Source organism: Anomalospiza imberbis, chromosome 3 (assembly GCF_031753505.1).
Source record: "Anomalospiza imberbis isolate Cuckoo-Finch-1a 21T00152 chromosome 3, ASM3175350v1, whole genome shotgun sequence".
Taxonomy (NCBI): Eukaryota; Metazoa; Chordata; class Aves; order Passeriformes; family Viduidae; genus Anomalospiza; species Anomalospiza imberbis.
The window spans coordinates 102,620,460-102,647,115 of record NC_089683.1 but is presented as its reverse complement, the minus strand read 5'-3'; the positions used below and the strand labels follow the sequence as shown (position 1 = coordinate 102,647,115).

At 43.5% G+C, this 26,656-nt stretch overlaps 2 protein-coding genes across 13 annotated transcripts in view; one reads left to right on the top strand and one right to left on the bottom strand.

The window, feature by feature from the left end:
- The first annotated feature begins 120 nt into the window (after positions 1 to 120).
- Positions 121 to 8,848, top strand: LOC137471649 (activator of 90 kDa heat shock protein ATPase homolog 2-like). The gene is made up of 9 exons (XM_068186114.1): positions 121 to 279; positions 362 to 552; positions 4,230 to 4,315; positions 4,931 to 5,045; positions 6,266 to 6,354; positions 6,557 to 6,679; positions 7,382 to 7,483; positions 8,262 to 8,313; positions 8,555 to 8,848. The coding sequence occupies exons 1-9, from the start codon at positions 200 to 202 to the stop codon at positions 8,728 to 8,730; spliced, it is 1,014 nt and encodes a 337-aa protein (XP_068042215.1). The 5' UTR covers positions 121 to 199; the 3' UTR covers positions 8,731 to 8,848.
- A 3,431-nt stretch (positions 8,849 to 12,279) lies between these two features.
- The window catches only part of USP34 (ubiquitin specific peptidase 34), a 110,914-nt gene continuing 96,537 nt past the window's right edge, over positions 12,280 to 26,656 (bottom strand). For 4 of the 12 annotated variants that reach the window (XM_068186134.1, XM_068186137.1, XM_068186135.1 and 1 more), the window contains 16 exons: positions 26,201 to 26,348; positions 24,605 to 25,239; positions 23,394 to 23,551; positions 22,494 to 22,572; positions 20,131 to 20,257; positions 19,670 to 19,777; positions 18,560 to 18,664; positions 18,311 to 18,435; positions 17,137 to 17,289; positions 16,122 to 16,245; positions 15,373 to 15,452; positions 14,668 to 14,808; positions 14,398 to 14,544; positions 13,828 to 13,987; positions 13,362 to 13,576; positions 12,280 to 13,316 (listed from right to left, as the gene is read on the bottom strand). In XM_068186134.1, the coding sequence (XP_068042235.1) occupies positions 12,975 to 13,316; positions 13,362 to 13,576; positions 13,828 to 13,987; positions 14,398 to 14,544; positions 14,668 to 14,808; positions 15,373 to 15,452; positions 16,122 to 16,245; positions 17,137 to 17,289; positions 18,311 to 18,435; positions 18,560 to 18,664; positions 19,670 to 19,777; positions 20,131 to 20,257; positions 22,494 to 22,572; positions 23,394 to 23,551; positions 24,605 to 25,239; positions 26,201 to 26,348 (2,847 nt within the window). In that variant the 3' untranslated portion in view covers positions 12,280 to 12,974. Of the gene's footprint in view, positions 13,577 to 13,827; positions 13,988 to 14,397; positions 14,545 to 14,667; positions 14,809 to 15,372; positions 15,453 to 16,121; positions 16,246 to 17,136; positions 17,290 to 18,310; positions 18,436 to 18,559; positions 18,665 to 19,669; positions 19,778 to 20,130; positions 20,258 to 22,493; positions 22,573 to 23,393; positions 23,552 to 24,604; positions 25,240 to 26,200; positions 26,349 to 26,656 lie in introns of all 12 variants that reach the window. The other 8 variants (XM_068186133.1, XM_068186136.1, XM_068186144.1 and 5 more) reach the window with 5 other exon arrangements.

The window sequence follows — 26,656 nt, the reverse complement described above, 5'->3', positions numbered from 1 at the left end:
CCAGCACAGCGCAGACGCTCCGGGCGCCGCCGTCCCCGCTCCCTCCGCCCTCCGCGCCGGGAGGAAGGGCAGCGCAAGGCTTCGCCTTCCTCCTCCTCCTCCGGCGGGGCGGGGAAGTTTCTGGCACCTTCTGGCGGTGCCGGCGGAAGCGGCTGGGAGGGAGCGGGGGGAGCGGCGGAGGCGGCGCCGGGGCAGCGCCATGGCCAAGTGGGGCCAGGGAGACCCGCGCTGGATCGTGGAGGAGCGGGCGGACGCCACCAACGTGAACAACTGGCACTGGTGAGAGCCGGGATGGAGCGGGATGCGGGGAAGGGCTGGGGGGAATGGGCCGCCGGCGCTGACCCCGCCGCTCCCGGGGCAGGACGGAGCGGGACGCGACCAGCTGGTCCAAGAGGAAGCTGAAGGAGGTGCTGGAGGGGCTGGTGGTGGAGGGCGAGGCCGGGCGCTGCGAGATCGGCGACCTCAAACACGTGGAGGGCGAAGCGTCCTGCAACAGCCGCAAAGGGAAACTCATCTTCTTCTACGAGTGGAACCTGCGCCTCAGCTGGAAAGGTACGGGGGGAAGGGGGGGTGCGAGAGGCTCCGCAGGGATTGCCGGGCCCTGGCAGCGTGTCCCGGGCCCGGCCGGGGAGGTGGCATTGGCGCGGGGCTCTGTGCTGCTCCCTGCTGCCATCGGGAGCCATCCCTCTGCAGAGGAACCTGTCCCCTCCGGGCTGGCGAAACGCGAATGTCTCGGTGAACTGCAGTGACTCAAGAGTTTGGGGCTGGAGTCGAATGCGGGAGCCACGTGGGTCTTGACGGGATAAATGCGTATTCTTAAATAACCTTGAAACCCGAGCCTGGCTTTCCCCTTCACCCAGGCTTTTCCCACCGCATGTTCCTTAGTGCTGCGTCCCCGGTGTATCAGCACGGGGTCACTCACTTCGCTTTGCGAGAAGAGAATGCCTGCATTGTGGTGGCATTGACAGCAGAGTGCAGGGGCCGGTTTCGTTCCACTGTGCCCAAATTACAGCTGTGTGCCCCTCCGTGCCTCTGGAGAGCAGGAAAACCTAGGAGACGTCACATTACTGCCGTTTCCAACAACGAAGCGTAGTGTACATTGAGGATTACAAATTACAGGAGGATAAAACTCTTTAGTGGGAAATAGAAATAATTCTTGCTTATTTGGGATATTGGGGGCTGTGCCCATGCATTTTTTTGTTGTGCCATATCCGTTTACAATTCCAGCTCTTGGAGTTGCCCTCTGCTGGGCTTGTCCTGTGGCAAGTTCTTTGTTTGCAGTTTGGCTTTTGGTGATGCCAAGGAATTCTTCCCGTTTATTAAATGCCTAAAACCTGATAGCAGATTGTGGCCTTGCACTGGAGTAAGAAGCAGGAGCAGCTGATGGAATGAGCCTGCACAGGGAATTGTCCATGGATATTGTAGTGCCAAGTGACAGGCTGTGCTTCCCCAAATACTGTCCTTATTCCTCAGGCCTGGGGTCTGGAGGTTGGCCTGGCTGGAATATTGCTGAGACCAGACCAGTTCTGGAATTGAAATCTGCACCCACAGTAAGGAGGGACTTTAAACTGAGTACTGATGTTTGTTTTAGGAAGTTTTATATGTTCCAAGTGTGTTATAAACTGAGACTATACTTAAGGGTTGTGGTGTAAATGTTAACAGAGAGCAAGGCAAATATCAGACTCTTGTGCAGTTTAAATCAGTGTAGATAAAATAATTGTAATCAGTTTTTTGACTTCTTTTAAGTTCAGCGAAAATTACCTTAAGCTTTAAGCAGAGGTTAGCTTGGCTTTGTGTGGTTTATTTCAGAGTATAAATTTAGAAGCAGGCAGACAGTATTTTGTTTGTGTATTTCTATGTAAATTCTCTCTCAGCTGTTTCTCTACAAGGTGTTTATGCTGGTCAGTGTTTAGAGACAGCTCTGACTTGCTGGCTGCTTTGCTATGCTAAGTGAAATGTGGCTTTGAGAGCTTAATTTTAAATGAGTTGGCTGCTACACAGGAAATTCTACAAAAAAACCCCAGAGGCTGATGATTTTTTTGGTGAAAGCCATCATGTTGTGTGTTTTGAGGGCTCTGAATTAGGAGTGAGAGATCAGATTGAACTCAAAAACTGTAATTAGTTCTACAAATCTTCAAGGATAACTAGGACTTCAAGCTTTGATTAAAAGGTGGGTATGCAAAGACAAATCGTAAAAATCCTAAGATTTGCAGCTGGTTTGGAAAGTCCAGTGTAGGAAAAACGTTGTGCTTAGCAATTTAGGTAAGAAAGAAACAAGAAAGTGAGGAACTGGGTGCACTTAATGATACTAAAATTGAGCAAAATGGCTATTCTGTCATTTTTTTAGAAGATGGAATGAGGATTTTAATGGATCATTCCACATTGTGGTGGGAGCTTTGTGAAAACATGTTTGTCCTTTTCAAGCAGTATTTCAGTGTGTTAAAGCAGCTATGACAGGGTGTTATAGTTGGATCTTTCTGAGATGTGTGCTTCACACTGGACTGGCAGGAAACAAAAACCAATTTATTTTCAGGTCTGTTATTGAATTCCAGTGCAATTCCAACACATAATATGATTGATTGATAAAAAGGTAGTAAAGCTTTGTTTACATTACAGTGGTAGTGAAAATGCAGAGCAGTACCAATGTTCTGCCTGTGTCGTGTGGATCCACCAGCACTCTTTGTTCACTGGTTGGACTTTGCTGCCCAGCACAGACACTGTCACTGTGAAACTTTATTTTAAGAGTTGTGAAAATTGCTAATAGGATTGGCTGACTGAAGTCAGGTTTGTGTTTTGCTCCCCAAAACGTTCTGCATGCCTGCACTTCCTTTCTGGGGAGCAGCCAAAAATAAGATAGGTTTTATTGTCTGCAAAGACCACGTTCTGTGGTTTTCCTGTACTGACCCTGGTGCTGGAAGAGGGCAGGGCTTTGTGGGCCCAGGAGTGTTCCAAGGATGGCATTAACCAGTTCCCAGGGCTTTACTGAGTGACAGGTTCTCCTGGGAGACTCCAAGGTCTACTTCAGCTGTCCCTTTGTGCGTGTGGCTGTGTCGCTGTGGATGAACAACTTTGTGTGTTGTGCAATCCCTCGTTGCCTCAGACCCGAGTGGGGAGGGATCTTTGCACTTTGGTACCAACAGCCCTTCACTCCCCTCCATGCCAGGAGGCGCCTGGGCGTTTGTTGGAGTCCCTCGCTGGGATCTCGACCAGTTGGCTTCTGTATGGGGGCTCAGGGAAGTAATTAAAATCATGAGTGATGGTCAGGAGCATGGGAATCCAGGTGGCTCCTGGGAAAGTGAGAATCTCCAGAAATTCTGCATCTGCCTTCCTGATAATTCCCCCTGTGCAGTCGTGCTCAGGCCTGGGCTGTTGGAATTGGAGAGTTTTGCTGATGAAGCACCTTGTTAGATTTTTAATGTTCTGACACTGAGCTGACAGACCTGCTTGTTTCTCTTGTTGCTTTCTGAAGAGATTTTATCGTGATCTAATTAATGAGTTAATTTAAATAACAAAGCACTTCTGCAAGGCCAAGGGGGAGAGTCTTCAGTGTAATACAAAAAGCCTCAGACCTTAAATTCAATCTTTCCAGTGTAATCTGAGGCAGAGCAGCACGGGGGCAGCTCAGTGGGGTGGGCCTTGGCCCCAAAGGATCAGAAGTGGAGCATAATTCCTGTCCTTGCTGACTCTTTCTGCAGTGTGCAGTGATTGTAAAGTGGTTAAAATTAATATCAAGTGCTCTAAATGTGCATGGGAAGTTCCTATTTTTAAAAATGTCAATTGTGTACTTCTCCATTATACACGTGTGTTTCCTGGTAACATGTCTGCATGTTGGGAATTTTCACACAAATAAAGAGGGGCATGGTCGGCATTCCAGGGAGCTTCTGAGTCCAGAGCAGACACATTCAGGGGAGAAGGAGATGATTTTCCCCTACCCACCCTTAGATGCACAGGCAGTGCTGGGGACAGGCTGTAAAAGCTGTCAGAGCAGGTGACAACTGCAGGTGACAGCAGTGCAGGGAGCAGGTGGGTCCCTGTCCATCCCTCAGTGCCCCTGGGTAGGGAACACAGCTCCCAGCAGAGGCTCAGGTTGCTCTTCAGCTCCTCTAAATCAGCCTTGAGGCAACTCCCTTCAGGTAACACCTTTGTACAAATGAGTTCAAGTGTAAAACTCTTGTTGTGGGGGAAAGAGTTTTTAATGCTGCATTTAAGAATTCGTTATGTTAATACAGGTACAGTGAAAGAGTCTGGTGAGAAACATAAGGGATCTGTTGAAATTCCTAACCTGTCAGAAGAAAATGAGGTAGATGATACAGAGGTAGGTGTGCAACACTGGTATGGCTGTATAGGTCCACAGTTCTTAAATAAAGTTAATCAACATATAGGCATCATATTTTGATTTATCCTGTTATTAAGTGGGGTAATTACATGTGGATAGTTTATTTCATGCTGTTGTTTATTATACTTGGAATAATGCCTTATTCTGTTCTCAAATTTACCAATGAGGAATGTGCAGTTTGCTTTGCTAATTATTGACTGTGATAATATTTTAACTACAAATTTGAGGAGAACTCTTCTTGTAGTCTTAAAAAAAAACCCCAAACCAACACAGCAAACCACTCCCAGCCCTAAGACCTTAAGGAATCTCTGTGTTGGCTGGATACTGGTGGATACTGGGCTTCTACAGATCCTTCAGCCTCTGCTGAGAAGCAGCTCTTGGCAATACTTGAACTAGACTGAGTGGAGATACTACATTTATTTATGTCTTAAGAGGACTTATTTTTAGCAAAGGTTGGCTACACCAAGATAATGAATTTGAAATTGCAGCTGTTCTCTGAGCATAGTAAACAAAGCCCAGTTGCTTTCCTTTGTTGCCAGATCCCAAAGGCTCATGTCTGAGGTCTCTCAAATGCTGTCATTTTTCTGTTTTTAGATAAATGTTAGCAAGAAGAAAGGGGAAGGTGATGTTCTGAAGGACCTGATGAGAACTGAAGGAACCACCAAAGTCAGAGAGGCCCTGAGGGACTACCTGAAAGCACTTAAAACAGGTAAATGGAACCAGGTGAATTAATCAGCACCTTGGGAGTATTCCTGTGCAGGTGCCTCTCCTGAACAGCTTGGTCAGATAGTGACAAATCCCTGGGTTTGTGCTGGTGTGGTTTTTAATTGTCACCAGCTGACATGAGTTAAGTTAGTCCTGACACCCAGGATCTTTTTTGCTCTAAAAGTGGCCGTGTCCAGAAGGTTCTGCAGTGACTGAGGCTGTGCTGGGTCACACAGGCCCTGCCAGGGCTCAGCTTAGCTCTGCTAGGGCTGGCCAATATTAGGTTATCTTTTTGTTGCCTAATTTTAAAAAACTGCCTTCCTTGCATGAACTGCTGCCTAATTTTTATGTCCCTTTGTTTTAGTTAATTATTAAATTAGTTATTTTCTAGAATTTCTGAAATGCTGTCTTTATTTCTGTTATTTACTCTACAAATTCATTCTCTGCTCATCTTTAAGCTTGCCATTATCATTTGAGATTCTAAGGTTTTATTATCCTAAACTTACTAAGTATATAAATTTTCACTTGTTCTTCTAAACCAAAGGTGAGCCAAATTTAAATTTTCCTTTCTTTTTTTTTTTTTTTTTGAACTGTGGTATTTTTGTGAATTACAGCTGTTTCCAAGAACCAGGAAAGTATGCTCAAAAAATTGATGCATTTACAGCTTGTAGTCAAATTGTTATCAGGTACATCTCTGACTTTGAACTACTTTGTTAAATTACTACTTTTTTCTTTTTTTTCTTTTTTTCTTTTTTTTTTTTTAATGCTGTGTAATTTTCCCAAGTTGGATCCACCAGTTTTTGGTTTGAGAAATTACTGTGTATGATTTTTAGGGTATCCAAAGATTCTTTAACTCTGGAAACTCAAAGGGCAGCAACCTCTGACAGGGATGGCTCCCATTCTGTATTGAGTTTCACTCCAGTCTTCTGCCAAACTTAGAAGAATTTCTTTGGGTTTTGATCTGAACATCTGCTGTGCTGCCAGAAGTCTGTGCAGATGTTTCTGATTTGGGGTCAGGTAACTTGGAAAAGCCTTTTGAAGGGAAATTGCTGTTAGGTCTGTTCCTGATGGAAGCTTAAGAGTAAACTGGGAAAACCAGAGTGAGTTTCATGTCCTGCAGTTTTACCCATTCTCCAGGGTTTTGGTGATCTTCATCGAGTGTCTGAATGTCAGGGGGGTTGAACAGCTCAGTTTCACACTGAAAAGTGCTTTTCTTCATTACAGAGTTCACCTTGGGGATGATCCTGCCAACAAAAGCTCCTGTTGGTCAGGAACTGGCCACGGAGCGAAAACCAAGTGGGAGCACGGTGCAGGTATGTTGGCTTCAGATTCTCACTGAATTTAGTGACTCCTCAGTAATGATACTGCTGAGGAAGTGCAGAAATACAGTGTACAATTGCCATGTATTCACACCCTGTGTTTGAGAATGTGCAGGTGACAACCCCCCTGCCCTGCCGGCACTTTTAGTGGTCAAGATCTCGCACTAATTCCTGTGAATATTTTTTTGCTTTGCAGGACTCTGTTACACCACAGTCTCTGGATATGGTTGGAGTAAAAATTCCAACAGTGAGGATACATATGAGGGAAGTCTTCAGCTCTCCAGCTGATGAACTTTACAGCATCTTCACAAAGAAGGAAGTAAGTGATACTTTCTGGAGGCATTTTAACTGAATGTGGCTGTTGATGCTGCTGAAGAGTTGTGTAAATAATAAACACGTCACAGTGTCAAGTACAAATTCCATTTGATGAGTTTATTAGGCTGTCTTAGACCTTTTTTTTTGCCAGTTGTTCCCTTAACAAAGCGAAACTGCATTGTTACGGTGTTTGGGTGCAGCTTCCTTTGTGCTGTCCTTAACAAAAGCTTTGCTCTTTGATGTCAGTGTTGTTGAGAAGCCTGAAGGGCTCAGTAATGGCACTGCTGCTACCCACAGCTTAATTATATTAATTACTGGAGGTGATGATACTGTTGCTTATTGAGTGTGAAACACAGAATCACTGGTTTTAGGTTTGTGTTCTTCAAATGAGTCTGGGCTGGTATTGGAGAACTTCAAATTACAACCCCAGGGCTACCTCTGGGAAACAGAAATGGCTCTTAGCAGCTCTTCTGCACCTTCCTAAAGCTGCTGCTGTGCTGGACTGTATTTACCAGTGCAAGTTTCTCAGCATTAACATTCTCACTGTGGCACCTCACTGGCCCCTGCCACAGCTCCAGCAATGCTGTATAAAATCAGAAGCCTGATGAGTGATTAAAGACTTGTGTATCAGAGTTCAGCTAATTCCTGCAGCACCCCTCCCTTGTCTCCCAGCATGGTGCATTTTGTGTTTTTCTTTTTTTGTTAGTTGGTACAGAAGTTCTCCAAGTGCCCAGCCGTGATTGAAGCAGAGAAAGGAGGCAAACTGCAGATGTTTGAGGGCTGTGTCAGTGGTGAATACACAGAACTGGTAAAAAGCTCCTGCTCTACTTTAAAACGGGAGGGGAGGGTGGCTCCTTCTCTGAGCTAAAAAGCAGCATAAATTTGTGAATTTCAGCTTCTCTAGTGCGTATTTCAGTTCCTCTATTTCAAAGCCAAATACTTGTTCTGTTGTATGGTGTTTGAGGCTCATCAAAAGAGCAGGGACTGACCACACCTAAAGACCTGCAAAGGGAGCAGAAAACGCAGCACTATCCTTTGTAACTGAGGAGGGAGAGAGGTTTAAGGTTTATCTCCCCAAATCCCTATCCCTTTTTAACTGGGGAAATGATCTCTGTTCTATTCAGGGCAAGTGTTACCCTGCCCCAGCTGACTGCTGGTGCAAATAGAAAGGAAAAACCTGGTAATTAGACCTCAGCTGCATTTTTGAAATGTCCTAAAAACCATTTTCATCTGCAGGAGTGCCTGACTTGTGTACTGGGCCAGGCTGGGTTGTGTAACACAATCACTCAGTCACACTTGAAATTTCAGTGGGGAAAACTGGGCTTGTCCTTGTTTCAAAGTCTGCAAGAAAATCAGTGTTTTATGTGCAGTAAACAATGAGTCCTGTCTTTTCCCACAGCAAAAGCAGAACAGTGGAATACAACTCCATAAAAACAGTTTATTTCAAAAACCAGACCCCAGTCTTGCTCTTGTTTACATGCATGTGTCCAATATGCCATAAGATGCTGCTCCTCTCCCTGTATTTCAAGAACTGTAGTGGGAGTTCTCTCAGGTGCTACCAAGGAGAACCTTCTTACCTTCCACAGGTCCCAAGCCAAAGAATTGTCCTGAAGTGGCGGTGTAAGAGCTGGCCTGATGGTGAGTTTTTCCAAAGATCTCTGATACTGCATGGCTCCTTTGCAGGGAGAAGAACCAATCCTGGCAGGGGCCAGCCCTGGCTGGACACTCCCTTGGTCCCTGTCCTTTGGAGAACAGCCCAGTGCAGAGAGCTGTGAAAAGAGGCTGTGCTCAGACAGGCAGAGCAGAGAGGGAATCAGCACCAACAACTGACATTCTTTAAAAAGCACTTCACTGAAGGGTCCCTGTTTTCTTCCCTCAGAACATTATGCAACTGTGGCCTTGAACTTCCAGGACCTGGTGGCTCAGTCAGAACTGGAGCTGGAATGCAAAGGGGTTCCCGTCTCCCATGAAGAGAGTACAAGACAATGTTGGAAGAAGCAATATTTTGAAGAAATACGTATTTTACTGCAGCAATCAAAAGACAACATGGAATAATAACAGCACTGTAGTTTTGTTAGGGCATTACTTTTTATACTTTGTTAACATTTGGTTTTCTAAAAAAAAAAATAATTTATTTGTGGGAAAAATAAAGACCCACTTCTATGAGACTGTACATAGTTTAAGCACTATTTATGGGTTTTTAGGGAATGAGGCAAGTCAGACTGTGTATATCAACAGCTTTACTTGGGGACAGTGATCTGTTCTGCTTGCCTGGAACTTCAGAGTGATAATGATTCAACTGCAGTGAGCCCTGCCCTCAGAGGTAGGTGAGCTACACCCTCAATGGGAAGCATTTCCCGTTCCTTAATATTCAGTGTATCAAGTGGCAAAATTAAATCCCTGTAGGAGACTGAGTTCCCAGCAGAGGTGAGCTGAAAGGGATTACAAAACTGCTGATCCATTTCAAGAAATGGGGGGTATCATTTACAGCCTTTGTGGAATACTTGCTAGATGCTCTCAACTGCAGACCGTTTGCAGCTGCAGTTTTAGGAAAGATAATTAACAATGTTATGTAATTATTAGGTCTGCATGCACTGTACTCCCTTACTTGACCTCGGTGTGACATTTATTTAGGAAGAAACAAACAGTAGTAGTGCTTTCTTTCTGCAGTTCTGTAAAACCTTCCACTGAAATGATTCACAGCCCTCTGCAATGCTGTACCTCAAAGAGAACAACTGTAAAGAGAATTTTGACAGGAACAAATTGTAATTCCTAATTAAACCATCTCGAAGTGAGCAAGGATAACTTAGTTCTCAAATGCTTTATAAATAAAGTGTACAAATGCAATATGCAATCTGAAACAATTTGACCACAATAGGGCAGGCTGCTTTTGGAAAACATGCTTGGCTCAATAAAAACATGACTTTACATCAAGCTGATTTTCTCCATAAACTGATACTGCCACACTAAATAAGATTCTTAGAAGTTAAGTCCTGTATATTTTATTTTTACAGAATGCCAACACATGGCAACCTTGCCACCCAAAAAGCTTCCATCAGCCCGAGGAGACAGAGGTGCTGCTCCCTGCTACAGGCCAGGTTCTCCTGAAAAGTTTGCAGTCAGTTATTAACAACCACTCTGAACTAAGGTGAGGTCTGTGGTAGTGAGAAGAACAAAGTCCCCACAGTGACAGGAGAGGCACAAAGCACTCCCTGGGGGTTGCCTGTGTCTGCTTGAAGTGTCCAGGTGCTAGATGGGGAGCAACCTCTTGAGTAATGCTGGATTTTAGCATCTGTTTCTGAATGCTCAAAATTTAGTTACCTTTTTCCCCCCCTCAGCATTCAAGGAAAAAAAAGCCTGATGTTTTGAATACAAAAATGTTTCAGGGTAGGGATTGACAAAGGGAAATGAAGGTCTAAGACAGTTCAAGCTTCAGCAGGTTTATGGGTAGATGGTTGAAGAGATATTGCAACAACTTAATCCTTGAGAGTAGGTGGTTCTGTGCAATTCCAAGTTTCTCCCAAGAGTGAAACTGCAGCCCCAGTATTCTCTGGGAATCATGCTTCTCTCATGACTGGAATCCCCTGGTTTTCCTGCTTCCCTGCCCTCACTGGAATACAGCAATTGCCAAACAGTGGTGTTAAAAAAGACAGGACTTACTTGTGCTTCCAGTGTTGCAGTCCCTGCTCCAGGCGTGAGGCTGCCAAAACCCCTGGAAAATGAGGAGCACCTCCATATCCCTCTTAAAATTTCTCCTTGACTTCCCAATTAAAAATGTTAGATGGTAATTCACTGAGAAAGGCAAAGAGAAAAATAGTAAAATGGGTAAGTCATGGTTTTTAAGATTATGGCCAAAATTCTTTACAGATCTCAGCACTTTGAATGCCATAGGAGAGGCTGCCTGTGCATGGAGAAGGTGTTTATAAGCTTAATTTTGAAGGGGTTAAATGGGAGGTAGAAATAAGTAATAATAAATGAGAAGCGAGATAAAACCTGGAAGAAAATCAAAGCTTTTAAGAGATTGACGATGCCGGTGGGAGATTAAAGGGTTCAGGGTTAAAGGGGTTTCAAAGGTGGGATAAGGGAACATTTTTAAAGGCAGAAAAATACAAACCAGAAAACTGATTTAAAGTGAGAGAAGGGGAACAGAATGGAAGAAATAATGACTTACAGAGCACAGAAAGCGAGGGAGACAGAGGACAAACACCTGGAAACAGGCTCTGGGAAAGGAAGACACTTGTGCAGGTATTGCTTACTTCTGTTCAAAAAACTCTACTGCAAAAAAATTCTTGGTAAGAACTGCAGGAATGCTCAAGGGGGAAATTAGGAGGTAAGGGAAGAGCAGTAAAAGTAATCATATTTCTGGTAATCCTGACATGATTCATGGTGCAGTATTTGTGTATCCTTTATGAAATCATTATCAAGTACTGTTTGTAGTTGGTCTGCTCAAAAATGAGCTAAAAAACCACCCCAAAGGCCAGAAGGCCACAACTCTGGTGTGATCCCATCCTGCAGGAGCTGCTAAAGCCAGCAAGGAGCAGCAGCTCAGACACATGCCAACTGCACAGTGTTATTAAGGCTGATTAATAATTATGAAAACTACTCACCCAAAGGGGTTCCAACAGCTGCTGCAGCTCAGGTTTTGATCCGTAGGGCCAGTGTTTTCCTTGACAGAAAAATTCTGATTGTAGAAGTTCTGACTAGAAGCTCATGATGATTTCTCTGTAGTAACAATCTGGGGAAAGCTAATCAGAAAAAGTAATAAAATTATTCCTAAAGAGAACAAAACCATAGTTATTTAATGTCTGAATAATGAGGATACCCACTTAAGCACTTACCAGTGTCAGCAGTGTCTGTAAATGCAGGATAAAAATGCTAAATAGGAATATAAATTTGTAAACTTTAAAGACTTGTTAATTACAGAATTTGTAAATTTTAAAGACTTGTTAATTACAGAACATTGAAACCAATGAGAGTAAATTCAAAGGCAGCAAGAGCATCACAGACTTGAGGAGAAGCAAGTGATGCAAAACTGCAGTGAAAGCTAAATGGAATGAAAGAATTTTGAAGAAAAAAGACCAAGGTAGATGAAGACAATAGAAAAACAAATGAGCTGAGCAACTGGAAAATGAAACTGAAAATGGAGTTTAATCAGATATTAGAACCAGTAGCATTGACAGTCCAAAAGGTCGCATAGAGGAAACTGGTATTACTCAGAAATAACAGGGGGAAATATAATGGGAGGGATGATAAAGTCATTTCAAGGGTGCAGAAGCTGTCAAAAAGTGAGGGGGCACAGCCAGATAAAGCAGAAGGTAAAAAGAAAGGAAGTCTGTAAATGGTGCAGGAGAAAAACTGGTACAGAGATGTACAAATAGGGGAAATGATATGCCAAGTTCCCCTGGCTTTTGACAGCACTTCACGTTCCAACAACAAGCACCCGTCCCTCTCCACTGTGTGGCTGAACAGTCGTGCACACTAAACAAGCACCAAAATCTACATCAAATCTGAACCTCTGACCATTGTTTCTCTCTGCTGCTGTTTCACTTAGGAAGTTCTTTGCTGAGAAATCCAAAGACTGAAGCAACATATTATAAACAAATGAAAAGTCATCACAATCAGTTTAATGAAGTGCACAGAATAGCAATTGATCATGTCAATAAAAATAAAACAATTAATTTTACATCAAGTGTGCTTTATTTCCTCCACAGGTATTCTGTTAAATAAAGCACCATATATATACTGCCAGGCCACAGCTAAAGAGGATTCTTTACAGAATCAAATTTCTTGTGGTTGTTTAGTATACAAGTAAACTTAATTTTGATAATAAGAACCACAGCGATCTGAGGCAATCTGCCTCGATTATAAGGTACAAAACTGGCACAGAGGACACCATATTATACACAGTAAAAATGCCATAAGTTTAAATTACATCATACAGGGCCAGGAGGCCCTGTCTCCCAGACAGCCATATTAAATGAAAGCCACTACAGTGAACTCTTAATTACATAAAACATAGCCATTATCTGATTGCCCTTTAAGAAAGTGTACGGTAGATGCAAAATAAAATAAAATTTAAAAAAAATAATCTTGAGTTCTGCCTGACCAGGAATTAAGCATATAAATCTATCTTGCCATTCAAGCAGAGAGCACTGGACAAACTGAAGCACAAAACAGAAATAAGCAAAACTTATACAAACAGCATTTTTTGGGGGGAAGAAGGGGTTTTTTTTTAAAAAAAAAAAAAAAAAAAAAAAAAAAAAAAAAAAGACTTAAAAGCAGACATGCTCCATCTAATGTCAAGAAGCAGCTTGGTTTCCTTTCCCGGATATCCGTGTGACCACGTGAATCGTAGACTCAATGGTCCTGCACAGGATGTCTAAAATGTCATGCTGCTGCATGTGACTAAAAAGTCCTCTGGAATGGCCACAACTGATTGATAAATTAGTTTCGGGGTCCTGGGATGGTAAGGCTTGGCCATCGCAGCTCCGCAAGTCTGCGAGGTCAGATAAAACCGCGGAAATCGACGTGGAAGGAAACTCCGAGTCCTCCTCGGCTCCCATGGAATCCTTGGAAGCCTGCAGGTCTTTGAACTCTTTGCATTCTTCAAATTTCCCGTTCCCCGGCTGCTCCTCGGCATGCTGAGCGCGTGCGGCCAACACATCTTCAGAAAACGAAGAGGGCACTTCCATCCTGTACTCCTTGACAGAACTGTTCTCAGGGGAGGGCGGGTCCTGCTCCGTTCCCGGGTCGATGATGGAGGAGTCCCTGGTCTCGTTGTCCGAGGTGCTGGTGGGGGTCAGCGCCTCACGGGGCTCGGCTTTGATGTCACCGATGTCCACAGCGTGCTCCTCGTCGCTGCTCACCCGCCGCCGCTTCACCGGAGTGGCTCCTTCGTCATCTGCGGGGACAGGGCAGCTGCTCAGGAACAGGCACTGCTCACCTCCCCACCCATCTCCACACTCAACACAGCACTTCAATAAACACTCATTTCCTTGCAGAGAATTTGTGCAATTCATAAACTTTAGCTCCACCATAAAATGATTTTTTTGTGTACTACTGGGATTTGGAGCCAAGGAATGTCCCGCCCCACAGGGACAAAGTAACATATTAGATTAATTTGATAAAAGGTGCATTAATGCAACACCAAACCTTTAGTTTTTCTTTCTTTGGCTTCTTGCTCTTGTAATGAGTTCCTCTGTTGCTGACAAGCTCTGCATTTGTTTAAAAGCTCTTGTAAAGTTGGAATCAGGGCTGAGTTGAGCTGTTTGGGAGTGTGCACCGAAAGCAGCAAGGCAAGTGCTCGGAGGTCCTGGAAATAGAGAAACAAACTTAAGGCTTATTTCAAACTGGTGTTTGATGAATCTTGCACACAGAGAATGTGCAACAAGGAGATGCTGTTCATGTTCTGAGCAGCCCAAAGATCCCATTCTAGAGCTACTCACACCACTGAGATTCCCCACTCACTATCTGCTGACCTGAACACAGATCTGTCCTGGAGGTGACAATGCGGTGCTGAGAGACAAAACCATGCTGGGTTACAGCACTCCTACCATTAATGCTCCTGCAGTTGTTAACACTTTGCTCCCCACAGTCAGGTTAATACTCCCAGCTTCCCCTGCAGGAGCTGAGGTAAGGCAGGGAGTGCCTAACACCTGGCACAGGGCACTGAGGAGTTTCTGTAGGAAATTAGTTACCTCGTGTTCATTAGGAAAGACTCACCCCATTTAATGTAGAGCTTGCTTTGGAAATTTCAACTCTCTGGTTGCTGAAGTCAGATTCTAGGCTTTGATACTGATTTATTAGGTTTGTAATTAGAGTGTTGATTAAGTTGGCACAGTTTGCTTCAGAAAATACCTGCCCTTGAACCTGTGGAAACAAAGTATTTTTTTAAAAGCCACAAAAAATTTGAGCTGTGAAAACAGAATAGAAAAAGGAAGTAGCATCAGTGCCTGCATTCCTTGGAGTAATTATTGCTAAAAGACCACATACCTTGAGGAGAAAATGAGTCAGAAAGGTGTAGACAATGTTGTTGTTAAGAAAGGTCCTTTCATCCATGAGAATACATTTGATATATTCTGCAAAAACTGGATCTTCACAGAGGAGCTTCACACAGTTCTTGGACATCGCAGACTGGCAAGGAGAGAGAAGATGGCAGAGTCAGCACTGGAACGGCAGGCCAGGCCCACTGAGAAATAGCTCAGGTCTATCAGATGCCAGTAAATGGTACAAATCAATTACTGACAATTCTTGTTTCCCATTTTCCTGTGATGAAGCTCCTTCCCCAGAAAGGCCAGTTTATCCCCACCAGTGTGTATGGAAAGGGACAGAGCCTCTTGATCTGTGAGCCAACCACAGGGTCCTCTGCAATCATACCCAGACTTTGACACCTCATTCTTCCTTTATCATCCCAGTGTTTGCGCTACATAAAAAGCTGGAATTTCAAGAGGCAGGATGAGGTGCTTTCTGCACACCCACCACCGTTACTGGGGGGAGTTGCTGTGTTAAGCTTTTGCAGGATGTACAGGGAGCAATCAGAATTTTCCAGATTTTTGTATTTGATTTAGCAGGGCTTCACAGACAGCAGTAACACAGAGTATTTTATTAAACACCACCCATCAGTTACAGTTGTGGGTTCTTTGTTCCACATTCAGCGTGTTTTGCCTGTGTTTCTATTCTGTTGGTTCTGACTCTTACCTGAGTCTGGCAGAGTTCAGTCCAGAGTTTGGGGAAGAGCGCAAGGTGAAGTGGCAAACCTTCATAAGCAACCAGAACACCTGCAATAGCACAAGGGAAGAAGTCAGTGTGGTAGACAAGCAAATTTCTCAGAAAAGCAGTGCCAAGGTGCCCTGTCATTTTATAGGATCACATTTCCAGGCATTTTGTATGATCAGAAAGCTATAGTGTCCATGAGGTTTTTCCAGTCCGTTTAATAAATACATTGGAAAAGCGTGACAAGAAGCAGATGAGTGATTCAGGGAATAAAAGGACATTCTCTCATTGCTCTTTGGATGACATTATTGGTGTGACACTGAGGGACTCGCCCTCAGGGGTTGTGTGGGAACACAAAAATTAAAATAATGTCAATTAATTGCCATTGCTGAGATGCTGAGGATTCAGGAACTGATACAAAGCCATTTAAACTGCCAATCACCCAGAGACAGCCTCAGTGAGTCCTGTATTAAACTCTAAATGTACAATAAGACTGAATTCTTAGTGGTTACCTCAGCTCTTTTCCAGACAGCCTGAAACATTTCAGTCATGTGGGTAAGGCTGCACTTTCTTATGCAGAGATTAACAGCTTTGTGGATAAAAATAATATCCAGACACAACAAGTTTCAAAAGCTCTGCTTTTCCTTAAAAACTCTGAATAAAAAACTTAGTGCAGAAGGACTCAGAGCTATCAAAGAAAAAAAATCCTTTGGCTGTTTCACCTTGATACTTACTCATTTTCACTAAAGTTTCAGTAAACTTTTCACAGTTGATTGCAACTCGACACAGGAGGTGGATGAACTGGTGGTAGGAGAAGAAATAGTCCAGCAGCATCCGGTCGTAAACATCGTCTTTGCCCTGAAGATTTAAGAGAGCCTCATTTAACCTCCAAAGCCACAGCTCCCAGACTGCCCTGAGCACCTCCCTGCCTGTCACTTGCCCTGCAATGTCTCATCCTGGACTACAGGAGAACACTGGGAATCTCCAGGTGCCTCCTCACCCAGCCCTTGGCAAGCACCAGGGTGTGATAGGAGGAGGGACGGCAAATGCAGTTCCCTGCCAGGAAAATCACTTCTTGGAGGGTTCTGAGCCAACACCCAGAGGGTGCAAAGCTGTGCAAATACCTCGGCTCGAAGAGGACAAGAAAAGAACACAGTAACTTTGTATCACATACAGACAAATATATACACACTACTGCTTCTTAAATCATAGCTTGTCAGTTGTGATCTGTAGAAATCAGAATTTTCTCAGGACTCAGCTTCAGAGCAGAATTTTCATGTATGTCTCAAACCCAATGATACACATATGTCAATATTTTGTATTTCAGACATACATAAGCTTAAAATGGCATCGGCCAGAGGAATGGCCACAGAGAGCCAAGAGGAAACCTCTGAAACTCAAGCAAAAAAATGCAACCTTATACAAAGCAACTGAATGAAAAACAAGCATGCAAACCTACAGGGGAGTGTGACTGTGGATGTGGTTCTAGAGGTTTAAAAATATTCTCCTTCCTAACGTATTAGGAATTCAGTATAAAGGGTGAAATACTGTCATGTAATATGACAACGTTCTAAGTCCAGGTATTTGCATTATGTGGTGTCACTTCTGGATGCACGATGGGGAAACCCACTAGAGGCAGTTTCTGGTTCTCTACCATCTTTTCAAACACTTGGATTACACAGTCCATTTGATGGTGCACAAATAGACACAGCATCATTCTGAAAGCTTTAAAAAAGAAGGGTTACTTACCCTACAGTAACCGTGCTTCTTCGAAATGTGTTGCCCACACAGATTCCCATCTACGTGCACATAGGCCCCATGTGCAGGAGATTGGATTCTTTCTGAATAGCTGTGTCCACTGGGGCTGTGCCTGCACCCAGTGTGTCCTTGCGACCACTGTACCTGAGGGCACAAGGGGTATGGCGGCTTCAACCACCACTCAATTCCTTCACCCGTAAGAATCCCCTAGGACAGGACTCGGAATTAGCACAGCAGGAGGAGCACAGAATCTGTGTGGACAAAGCATCTTGAAGAACCACAGTTACCGGACAGCAAGTAACCAGTTCTCCTGCTTCAAATGATTGTCCATACATATTCCTTTTAGGGTGGGATTCACCTGACCTGACTTTAGCTATCTAAAATCTAGTCACTGGTGTTCCCTGCACTCCGTGGAGAGGGAGTCGCCTCATCCACACTCAGGTGCCTGGGTCAGGAAGGAGGGGAGCTCTTTTTCTCCTTCCCAGGGTAACTGTTTATGGCCAGGAGCCCCAGGAAGAGCTGGATGCTGACCTTTTAGATAGGCAAAGTGACGTGAGCTGAATCCCACCGTTGCTGCAGCTGTAACAACGGGATGTGGCAAATCACTACGGAATAGCCCCACCAAAGCTGGCATCCCATCAGGAAGCCCACAGAAGGGAAAATGGGAAGTGAAAAGACTTAAAGCCCTTTATGACATTTCAGGCACTGGATTTTACCCAAACAAGTACGAGATTATGCCTCAGCCCCAGCTGAATGGACTCTAATGGAACCTGCGGGGTCTCCTTGGCTGTCTGGAAATAAATCTTAAAATAGTGTGAAACCCATCTAGACAATCCCTGGGTGGTGCCTCAAGTTCCTTTATAAATGCCACAGACAGAGTGGGAAATTACCAAACTGTGTGCTATGGGGTTTTTTTCCTACCACAAGGCCCAAACCCTTATGGTGTCTGCAGTATGAAGCCGTGTATCCCCAAGGGCAGGGAAATGGTGCTTCTGAAGTGCACATCTAGAATGGAGTATATGAGGACAACACATCTTGAAGAAGAATTATGCTTTGTTTACAAAGAAAAGGTAAATGCATTGAGCTACTGGATTCTTCCAATACGTTTATAAAAATGGGAAAACAACAGAGAAATAATTCTTTATAGGATCACTTGTTTACATACCTTGCTGGCTTCCACCATGGTGGGCAAGAGGCACATGTTGAGTTCGGGACGCGGAGGACGAATATTGCTTTTCCCCCCTATTAATTTCAAATTTTCACGACATGGAAAATAAGGTCCAAGAGACACTGTAGTGTAAGTTTGGATAAAATAGGGATATATTAAAAAGGTCAATATTTGACATCAGCAAGGAACACGATAGAGTAATAATAGTGTAAGAGAACTTCAAAAGACAATCACTGAAATACCTACTTGGGATATTACTGTGGTGGTATGTACAATGATTGTGCTGTAGAAATGGAACCAGAGTATGTAGGAAATCATGAGGACTTAAAAGTACAAGCTCCTTGAGGACATCTACAAACAAAAAGTTGTTTTTGCTATTACAAATTGTTATTTCTTAACAGCAAACAGTTCAACTTAAGGCTCATACATTTGCAAACTCTCTCTCGTATCCCTTTTGCCGCATCTCCGCCGTGAGCAACACCTGAGTGACACCCCTGACTCCGTCCCAATTCCCTTCACCTCTGCCCCTGGGAGAGACCCTGCTCAGTGCTGCAGCAACCACCAGGGAGGGGCCAGCTTGGAGAATGAGAACCTCTGCCAAATTACCCTCTTGGCTTCTTCTTTAACAGAGCAGGTTTGATGCCTGGAAAACGGCAACCAGCAGCAGTCAGGAGGAGAATGACAAAATACTCAAAATAGGGGGAAATGCATACAAATCACACACAAAAAGGGTTTTTGGACACAGTGTTAGGCCTTTACCAGCAATCCATTAAATAATATTAAAAACTACTAAACTAGAAAAAACCTGGACCTTTCTGAAATAGTTCTGCTAATGCAAGAGGGGCATTTGTATGTATTATCTGTGTCTACACTTTAAAAAGCAAATCCATTCCTCTCTACAAGCTATTTATGCTTTAGTTCTACTATTGCAGTTCACAGTACTGAATCATAAAAATTAACAGGAAAAGCTGTTTCTCAGAGCTGTCTCCACGCTCCTTTCTGAGGGGAGCTTTAGTTCATGTTTGAATTTTAATGTCAGATTTGGGATTTGACTCTAAACTCAGTGACACCTGAATTAAGGAGCTACTCCTCAGTCATCCCCCTTATCAGGTGGCAAATTGGCCTCACAATGTGACCCGTGACTTTCTGTGTCCCCAGCCTGCATGCCTTAACTGACCACAGGAATATTCAATGCGAGCTGACAAACCCAGAGCTCTCTGGAGTAAGAACAGAGGTACTGACAGCACCACACCAACAATCCCAACCTCCCGTTTCTAGCAGAGCACTTGTGTAAGTGGCATTTCCATCTCTCGGCAGGGGCCTGTGCAGGACAGGCCCCGCATGGCCAGGACTTACCAATGCAGGCGTTTCTAAGCTCGGGAGGACTGTAGGAATTGAGCAGAGTTAAGAGCTTATGGGCAAATTCAATCCGTTCCTGCCACTGAATGAGAGCTTGCTTCACATCTGCAATGCAAACATCCCAGGAGGCTGCTTAGCTCATGGCTCAAAAGCTCATTAAAAAAAAGCACAAAATTTTACTGCTGAGGAGTCTCTTTTTCCTCCACCGTGGTCTTAATCCATCTAGGATTTTTTTAGATCTCACTGATCTACTGCTGTTAAATTTATGAAATCTAGTTTCGTATTAAGTCAGTAAGTAATTCAATAAGTAACAATTTAATATCCATTAACAGACACATATTCTACTGTATGGCAAGTTTTAAAAAACAGCTAGTAAGCAAGAAAAAACACTAGGCTTCGGGTGAGGAAAATTAATTTAGAAACAAGAGGCATAATCCTTTCAAGAGTTATAATCAAACCTTTTCTTTGCAGATATGGACGTGTGGATTTCAGAACTGAAAGGAAAATGGACAGAAGCTCTACCAGGTCTCCAGTCACATGGCAAGCTGTGGCCTCGTGGTACATCATGTGCAATGTGTTAAAGGACTGGGAAGAAGAAAAAAAATGCCAAAACGTTATGTTGCCAAACTAAGGTACTTGTCAGTATTCCTCTTTTTATCCTGCAGATAGATGTACATTTATTTTATGCTCAAACAAGGTATTTTATACTCAAAAAATATAAGGTGTTGGATATAATCACAAAGTTCTTTTGTTTTCCAGGTAAAAGGTTTGTGTTACCAGCTCAAAATAATTACCAAGTTTTCACACCTTTATCTACAACCCAGTGAACAAAATATCATTTGAGACACAGTATTTTTATATGCCTGTAATCCCAAACTTCCAGCAGACAATGTGATACAAGAGGTGCACAAAGACACACAGATATATGAATTTGGGGGAAAAAAGGTAGGATTAAGATGGATGCCAATCATTTTTCAAAATGCTGCTGAAGGATATATGGTTGTACATCAGATGAATTACTTCTCCTTTTATACCTTGTGGGCATGTGTGATTTATAGTAATATTGGGAATGAAAAGCAACTCATTTCTGAGCTGCAAAAATTCTAGCACGGGATGTAAGAGAAGCTATTTAATCAGCTGGGGTATTTGAAAGATAAAGGAACAGTAGCCTCAGTCCCTAGAATGCAAACCCTTGCCAGGCCCTTTTTATATTACAGTGAAGACAAAAGACACATGGCCACCCTTAACTGGAAAACTTTCCTGCATGTGACAACTCCTTAATGCAGTTTTTTGTCACCAGGCAAAACACTTCCAGCCAACAAGTGACAATATAAGACCTGATCACCTCAAGCTGGAAAGTAGCATCAATTTAATTCAATTTCTAGCAATGTTTTACACAAGATAAGTTCATTTCATATTACACACTCTTCACAAACTTAATCATCCATTGTTAGTATGGATGAGGGCTAACTAAGCGAAACCAATTTATTTTTTTATATATCTATGTATGTACCTTAATCTACTTACATTTCATGTATGGATAACCTTATAGCCCAGGTCCTGACCTTTTACAACCAGTTTACTGGATGGAGGTATTTTCATAACGAAAAGGAACAGATATGCTATTAACTACAATTAATTAATCTATAGGCTTATATTTATAAAAAGCTCCTGAAAACTCAAGTTTTCTCCAGCTCCTTCTGTCACACTTCTCCCCAGAAAATGCAAACCAGTGACATAAAAACAGTTAAAAGAATTTTTTATATAAACCATATAAAAATGGGACTGGAATCAACCTGAAAGTATCATCCAGTCCAGCCACGTGGCTAAAGGCAGACTAAACATCCTTGACAGATGTTTGCTCCCAGTCCTTCTGACAACTTCCAGTTGTGCTGGCTGCCCCCTCTTGCAGCAACCTGTTCCAAAATCCCATTTTCTGCACAGCCACAATTACCTCTGAGCCACTTGTTTTGCACCATGGATTTTCCCATTTTAATCTCTCTCCTGAATACACCATTCTACAGGTGCCAAGAATGAACTAAATTTTGGTTTTATGCTTTCTCCAGCACATCCAGATTTTTATTCTTGTTCTCAAAGGGATCCTGCCCCATGGAGCACTGCCAGTGCTTTTAATAAACACAGGTTCTCATCCATCAGCTCAGTCATGGGAGTGCTGAATGGAATCCAGGATATTCCACCCATCAGGACATGTAGATCTGTAGAGTGAAAGTCCTGGGAGTAGGGCCCTGACATTCCAACTGCATCCATTTCAGAGGTGCATTATTTAATTTTTTTCCATTCAATTTTGAAATAATTCTGGTCTGGTCTCAATAGACCAAATCCCCATTTACAACAATTAGATGTTCTCCAAAAATGCATTTTAGATTTAGTTCCATCACAGAGAAATCGAGTTTGTGTTTCAGACCACTCCTTGCAAACAAAGGCACAATAGGTAGGGAAAAAAAGGAGAATTGTCTCAGGAGGGCCTCAAAGGAGGGTCAGAAATATTAACCACAACTGCAGCTGAGTACCCTTTAAGTTATTTCTGGTTTTTAACCTGTTGTCTTAACACATTTTAACTACTGACAACTGTGTGACTGCACTCAGCCATTCATTCTCAACTACCTGTAATAAAAGGAATGACACTGAAAAAGCATAAATTTATTCCTCTCAGCATAATCAGTGGGTGGTTTTCCCTCTGTCCTGAGAAGAAGACAAACAATTTCCTGATCTTTTTAGTACTAAAAAGAAATCTTATTAAAGCTGACAGGGGAAGTAGCAGGGTGAGATGTTTGCTATAATTAAATAACAAAGTAATTACCTCAGTCATCAGAATCAATCCTCTATTGAACACAACGAGAAGTCTGTCTTCATCAGATTCTAATAATATTCTGAAGGCACTAGGAAAAGAATCCAAACATTGAGAACACTGAAAATTGCATCCCAAGCTTAAAATTGTTATACTCATGCTGTTATTTTGGAAAATAATCACAAGAGAACAAAGAAACCCCAAAATAACATAATTCTTCTCATCATTACCCCCCCTCCTCCCCTTTTTAATTTAAAAATGTCTCTGCCATCAACCTCCTTTATGTTACGGAAAATAATTTATATGTAACCTTTACAGAAATATTTCCCATACAAGCTCTGCAAAAATGTGGAAAATTATGTACTTTGAAAGACAGAAGTTTACGCTACATTTAAACAGATTCAGTCAAGCATATGTTTGGCCTTTTAAATGTCTGGAAACATTTTTATCAGAATATTTTGTGCTTAGAGCAGAACAGAAAGGTAAGTATTATGCTAATGAATGGTTTCTTTCAACATAAAGATTACTTGCAACAACGTGGCTGTGCTCTGTGACAGGTCAGTGCCAGGTGAGTGCATGTAGCCCCTCCAGGTAACACTGTCCTTTCCACAAGGTTTTCAGTGCACCAACAGCTCCATTTAAAACCCCAGCCCTGACCTACATGCACAGGCAATTTACAGCTCTGCTGAGAATGCCCAAGCAGCACTTTCAGCTGTACTTCCTACGACCAGAAATGAAACACTCTTTGAAGACGCGATACAATAAAACTGTCCCACAGGCACAATTTCTACATCACATTTCTGCTCCAAAGTAACAGCTGCCAACAGGAGCAGCTGGAACTCCAGCTCTGCTCGTGGTGGGAGGCTGAGGATGGAATTCCAGCTGAGCTGCTGGATGAGCACAGAGCTGTACCTTATGAGAGTCGTCCAACAAGAGCGTCCGTCCAAGCAGCGCAGGTAACAGCTTATGGTGGTTTTCTTAAATTGCTTTATGTCCTCTATCTCTTCCTCTCTCATGTCTGGCCTCTGAGCTACAAACAGCTGCATGAGGTTAAACAGCTCTTCTACTGCCTAAAACACACAGAAATACTTGGTTAGAGTCAGCTCTTTCACTATGGTACGGTTCAGACTTTCTTTCAAAGTTATAAAATTAGATGTCTTGATTCTTCCTAAGAGCACAGCTCACTGTTGCATTTATGTGTACATAATGTACATGTGTCACATATGTATGTGCAACGCAATCTGAAATCCCCATCTCTGGGACCAAGCATTTGAAAAGCTGCTTGTGCCAAACGCTGCTGCAGTCCCATATGCCTGGCAAACACCGAACACAGTGGAGTAACTCAGGTCCCTTGCAAGACAAAGTGAGATTTCTGAGGGGAGATGCCACCAAGGAGAGCAATGGGACTGTCAGATGTAAAATTTCCCTGTGAGCTGATCTAGGCAGAAGGTCAATATGGAAGAATCCCTGCATCCTCCTCCTCTTCACAGTGATTGTATTCTTTGTGTCCCTGCACACCACAAAGGATCCCAAAGCAATATTCACTGTGTAATCACTCAAACCCAGGCCTGTTGTCTCTTCCAGCCTCTGTAAGCCTGTTGTTTGAGCATCACACACAGCCTACTCTGCCCAGCACCTGATCTCTGCTGGGTGTCACTGTGTTGTAATGACAGCACAACTCCCAGGTCTGCCTAAGGTACCTGGGTGCTCCCAGGGGGAACCAGGCTGTCCTCCCCTGGAATGCTACAGGCTAAATCTTGGCTCTATTCCAGAAGCTGAAAGCAAAGAACAAATTGGGAATTCCTCCACCTTTGTTACAATGCAATCTCCTTCCTAGGGACCACCATCAAAGCTTATTCCTTGCCTCTTATGACTAGGCTGGAGTACTCAACAGTGGAAACAACAGTGCCTGCTCCCAGAAAACAACAACTTCCTCTAGCTGCTACACAGCAAGGAAAACCCAAACCTATTCCCCCTAAAGTCTAGCAAATGGATCTAAAGACACAAATTACTTCCACCAGGAAACCCACATGCAATACTTTCACCACCGGGTGCGTTAAGTTACAAGAGACACTGGGTGAGAGGGGACACAGGAACGGTGCTTGGTGGCGTCGGTCACTTACTCCTGGGTATTGACTGGCGTGAGGGGTGAGGTTCTTGAAGGCCCACTGGATGTTCTGGTGAGAAGCCAGCTGCCTGGTGAAGGCAGGGGACTGCTCGCAGCACAGGCGCAGGATGCCGTAGTAGGCGGGCAGCATCCCACGGTTGAAGAGCACCACATCCTGGTCGTCGTGGTCCGCGAGGATGTAATTGAAGGCAATGTTCTTGGTCACCACGGGGTTCTGCACGATAAGGCGCACGTTCTCGGGACAGTCCACGCACACATTGTACCAGAAGGACAGCAGGGCCTGCTTGTTGTGGTTGGTGGCGATGGCTGGCTCCGAGAGCTTTGGCTGGAAGAGGTTCCATAAGTCCATGAAATAAGTGGAGAACATGAGCTTCTCAGTTTTGGAGATCAAGCAGTACGTCATGAAACTGAAGTAGGGCACCAGTTTGGTGGTGCCGTGCACAGCAGCGTCCACGTAGAGCTTGGCTCGTGAGAGCAAGCCAAGGAGCACATTGTAGACCTGGTGCAGAACTACTGTGGTGTCGGGGCTGAGGGGCAGGTCCCGTGTGGGGATGTGCAAAGAGCGGGTCGATCGGAACATCTGACGGAAGGAATTGCTTGGAATAAGCGACACCAAGAGATAGGCTGCAGCTTCAAATAAAAACAGATTTGTTACACCTTTGACAGTGACATACCTGCTTAACAGCCATGTAAACAGCAATTAAACTGCACTGCGTGTTCCATTTACAGATTTCAAAGCATTTTACAGCATCTGGTATTACTGTATTCACACGAGAAAAAACATCCAAGTGGATAAGTGTAGCACAAAGCACATTAAAAGCGGTGCTGGGATGCGCTACCTACATCCCTGTCTGCTGCCTGGTTCTCCCTGTGCTAACACAATGCATCCCACCACAGAATGTGATCCCAGATCCCACCACACAGTGCATCCCAGAGGTTTTCCATGACTGAAGTTGTCCATTGCTCAATCAAGAGGACATTACCTCCTCAGAGACGTTTACAATTGGAGCCTGTTGCAAAGCTGTACCTTCAGTTTTCCCATCTCCCTCAGCCACAGAAACGTATTAAAGGTCAGTGGCCTGTACTGTGGAGCCTCCTTTGTAAAAAAAATGGACACAGGGAAGGCTGAAAATGTTCTCTGGCAATATGACAGTGTGATTCCCAGCAGAACAAGGCAGAGACTCAGGATACCCTGGAATCCGGGAGAAAGCACAGGTGGCTTCTCCTTGATCCACAAGTTCAAAGGACTCAGCTGGAGATTCCTGTGGAAGAACAATATGTACTCCTCCCACCTATTGTACAGCCACGTGATGGACACAATGGACAACCTTTTCCTTCCTTAGGTTTTCCTGGACCTTGCAGATTAACCCCTTAAAATAAACAACCTACCGATGTATCATTCAAGGTACCAAAGGAAAACACAGTTTTTTTCATCAAAACTGGTAACACCTCTGTATGAGGCACCACAGTTATCCCAAGATTTTAAAACCCAGCAATTCTAAAACAAGTGGAAATGGAAGAAAAGACAAACACAGGAGCATGCAACTCACTGCAACAGGTGACAGATTTTCTCCAATTAAAATCCACTTACAAGTTCTCACACGAGGGTAGTTGTGTGCCAGGAGGAAACGTTCAACCCAGTTTTCCATGTTCTGCAGGACCCAGCTGTGAGCGAGTTTGTTCCGAGGGGTTTGCACAGCCAGCCAGTCCAGGCACTGCGAGGGGTTGTACTCAATGACCTAAAGGAGAGGGGGAAAAAATCAAAAGGAATACATTTATCTTCCTACTATGCAATGATTGTATTAGAAACCCCTTAAAATCACTTTCAACATTTCTTTTTAAAATCATTTAGGGCTATCAAAGCACCTGCAAGACTGAGCTGCTCTGCACAAAAAGAAAACCTTATTAAATTTCACTGGTTTGTGCTTTGGAACCTTGTTCACAGTTTTGAAAGTTCAGTCCAAAGCTCAGGAAATTACTATGCCTATTCTTTCTGCATATTATGAGATATTTAGGAGTTGAAATATTAAGCACTAAGATGGAACAG

Excerpts from the sequence above, each read along its gene's own strand:
- LOC137471649 (XM_068186114.1), top strand. The coding sequence starts at position 200 with ATGGCCAAGTGGGGCCAGGGAGACCCGCGCTGGATCGTGGAGGAGCGG. Across the intron at positions 4,316-4,930 it reads ATGAGGTAGATGATACAGAG|ATAAATGTTAGCAAGAAGAA; the intron begins GTAGGTGTGCAA and ends TTCTGTTTTTAG. Across the intron at positions 5,046-6,265 it reads CCTGAAAGCACTTAAAACAG|AGTTCACCTTGGGGATGATC; the intron begins GTAAATGGAACC and ends TCTTCATTACAG.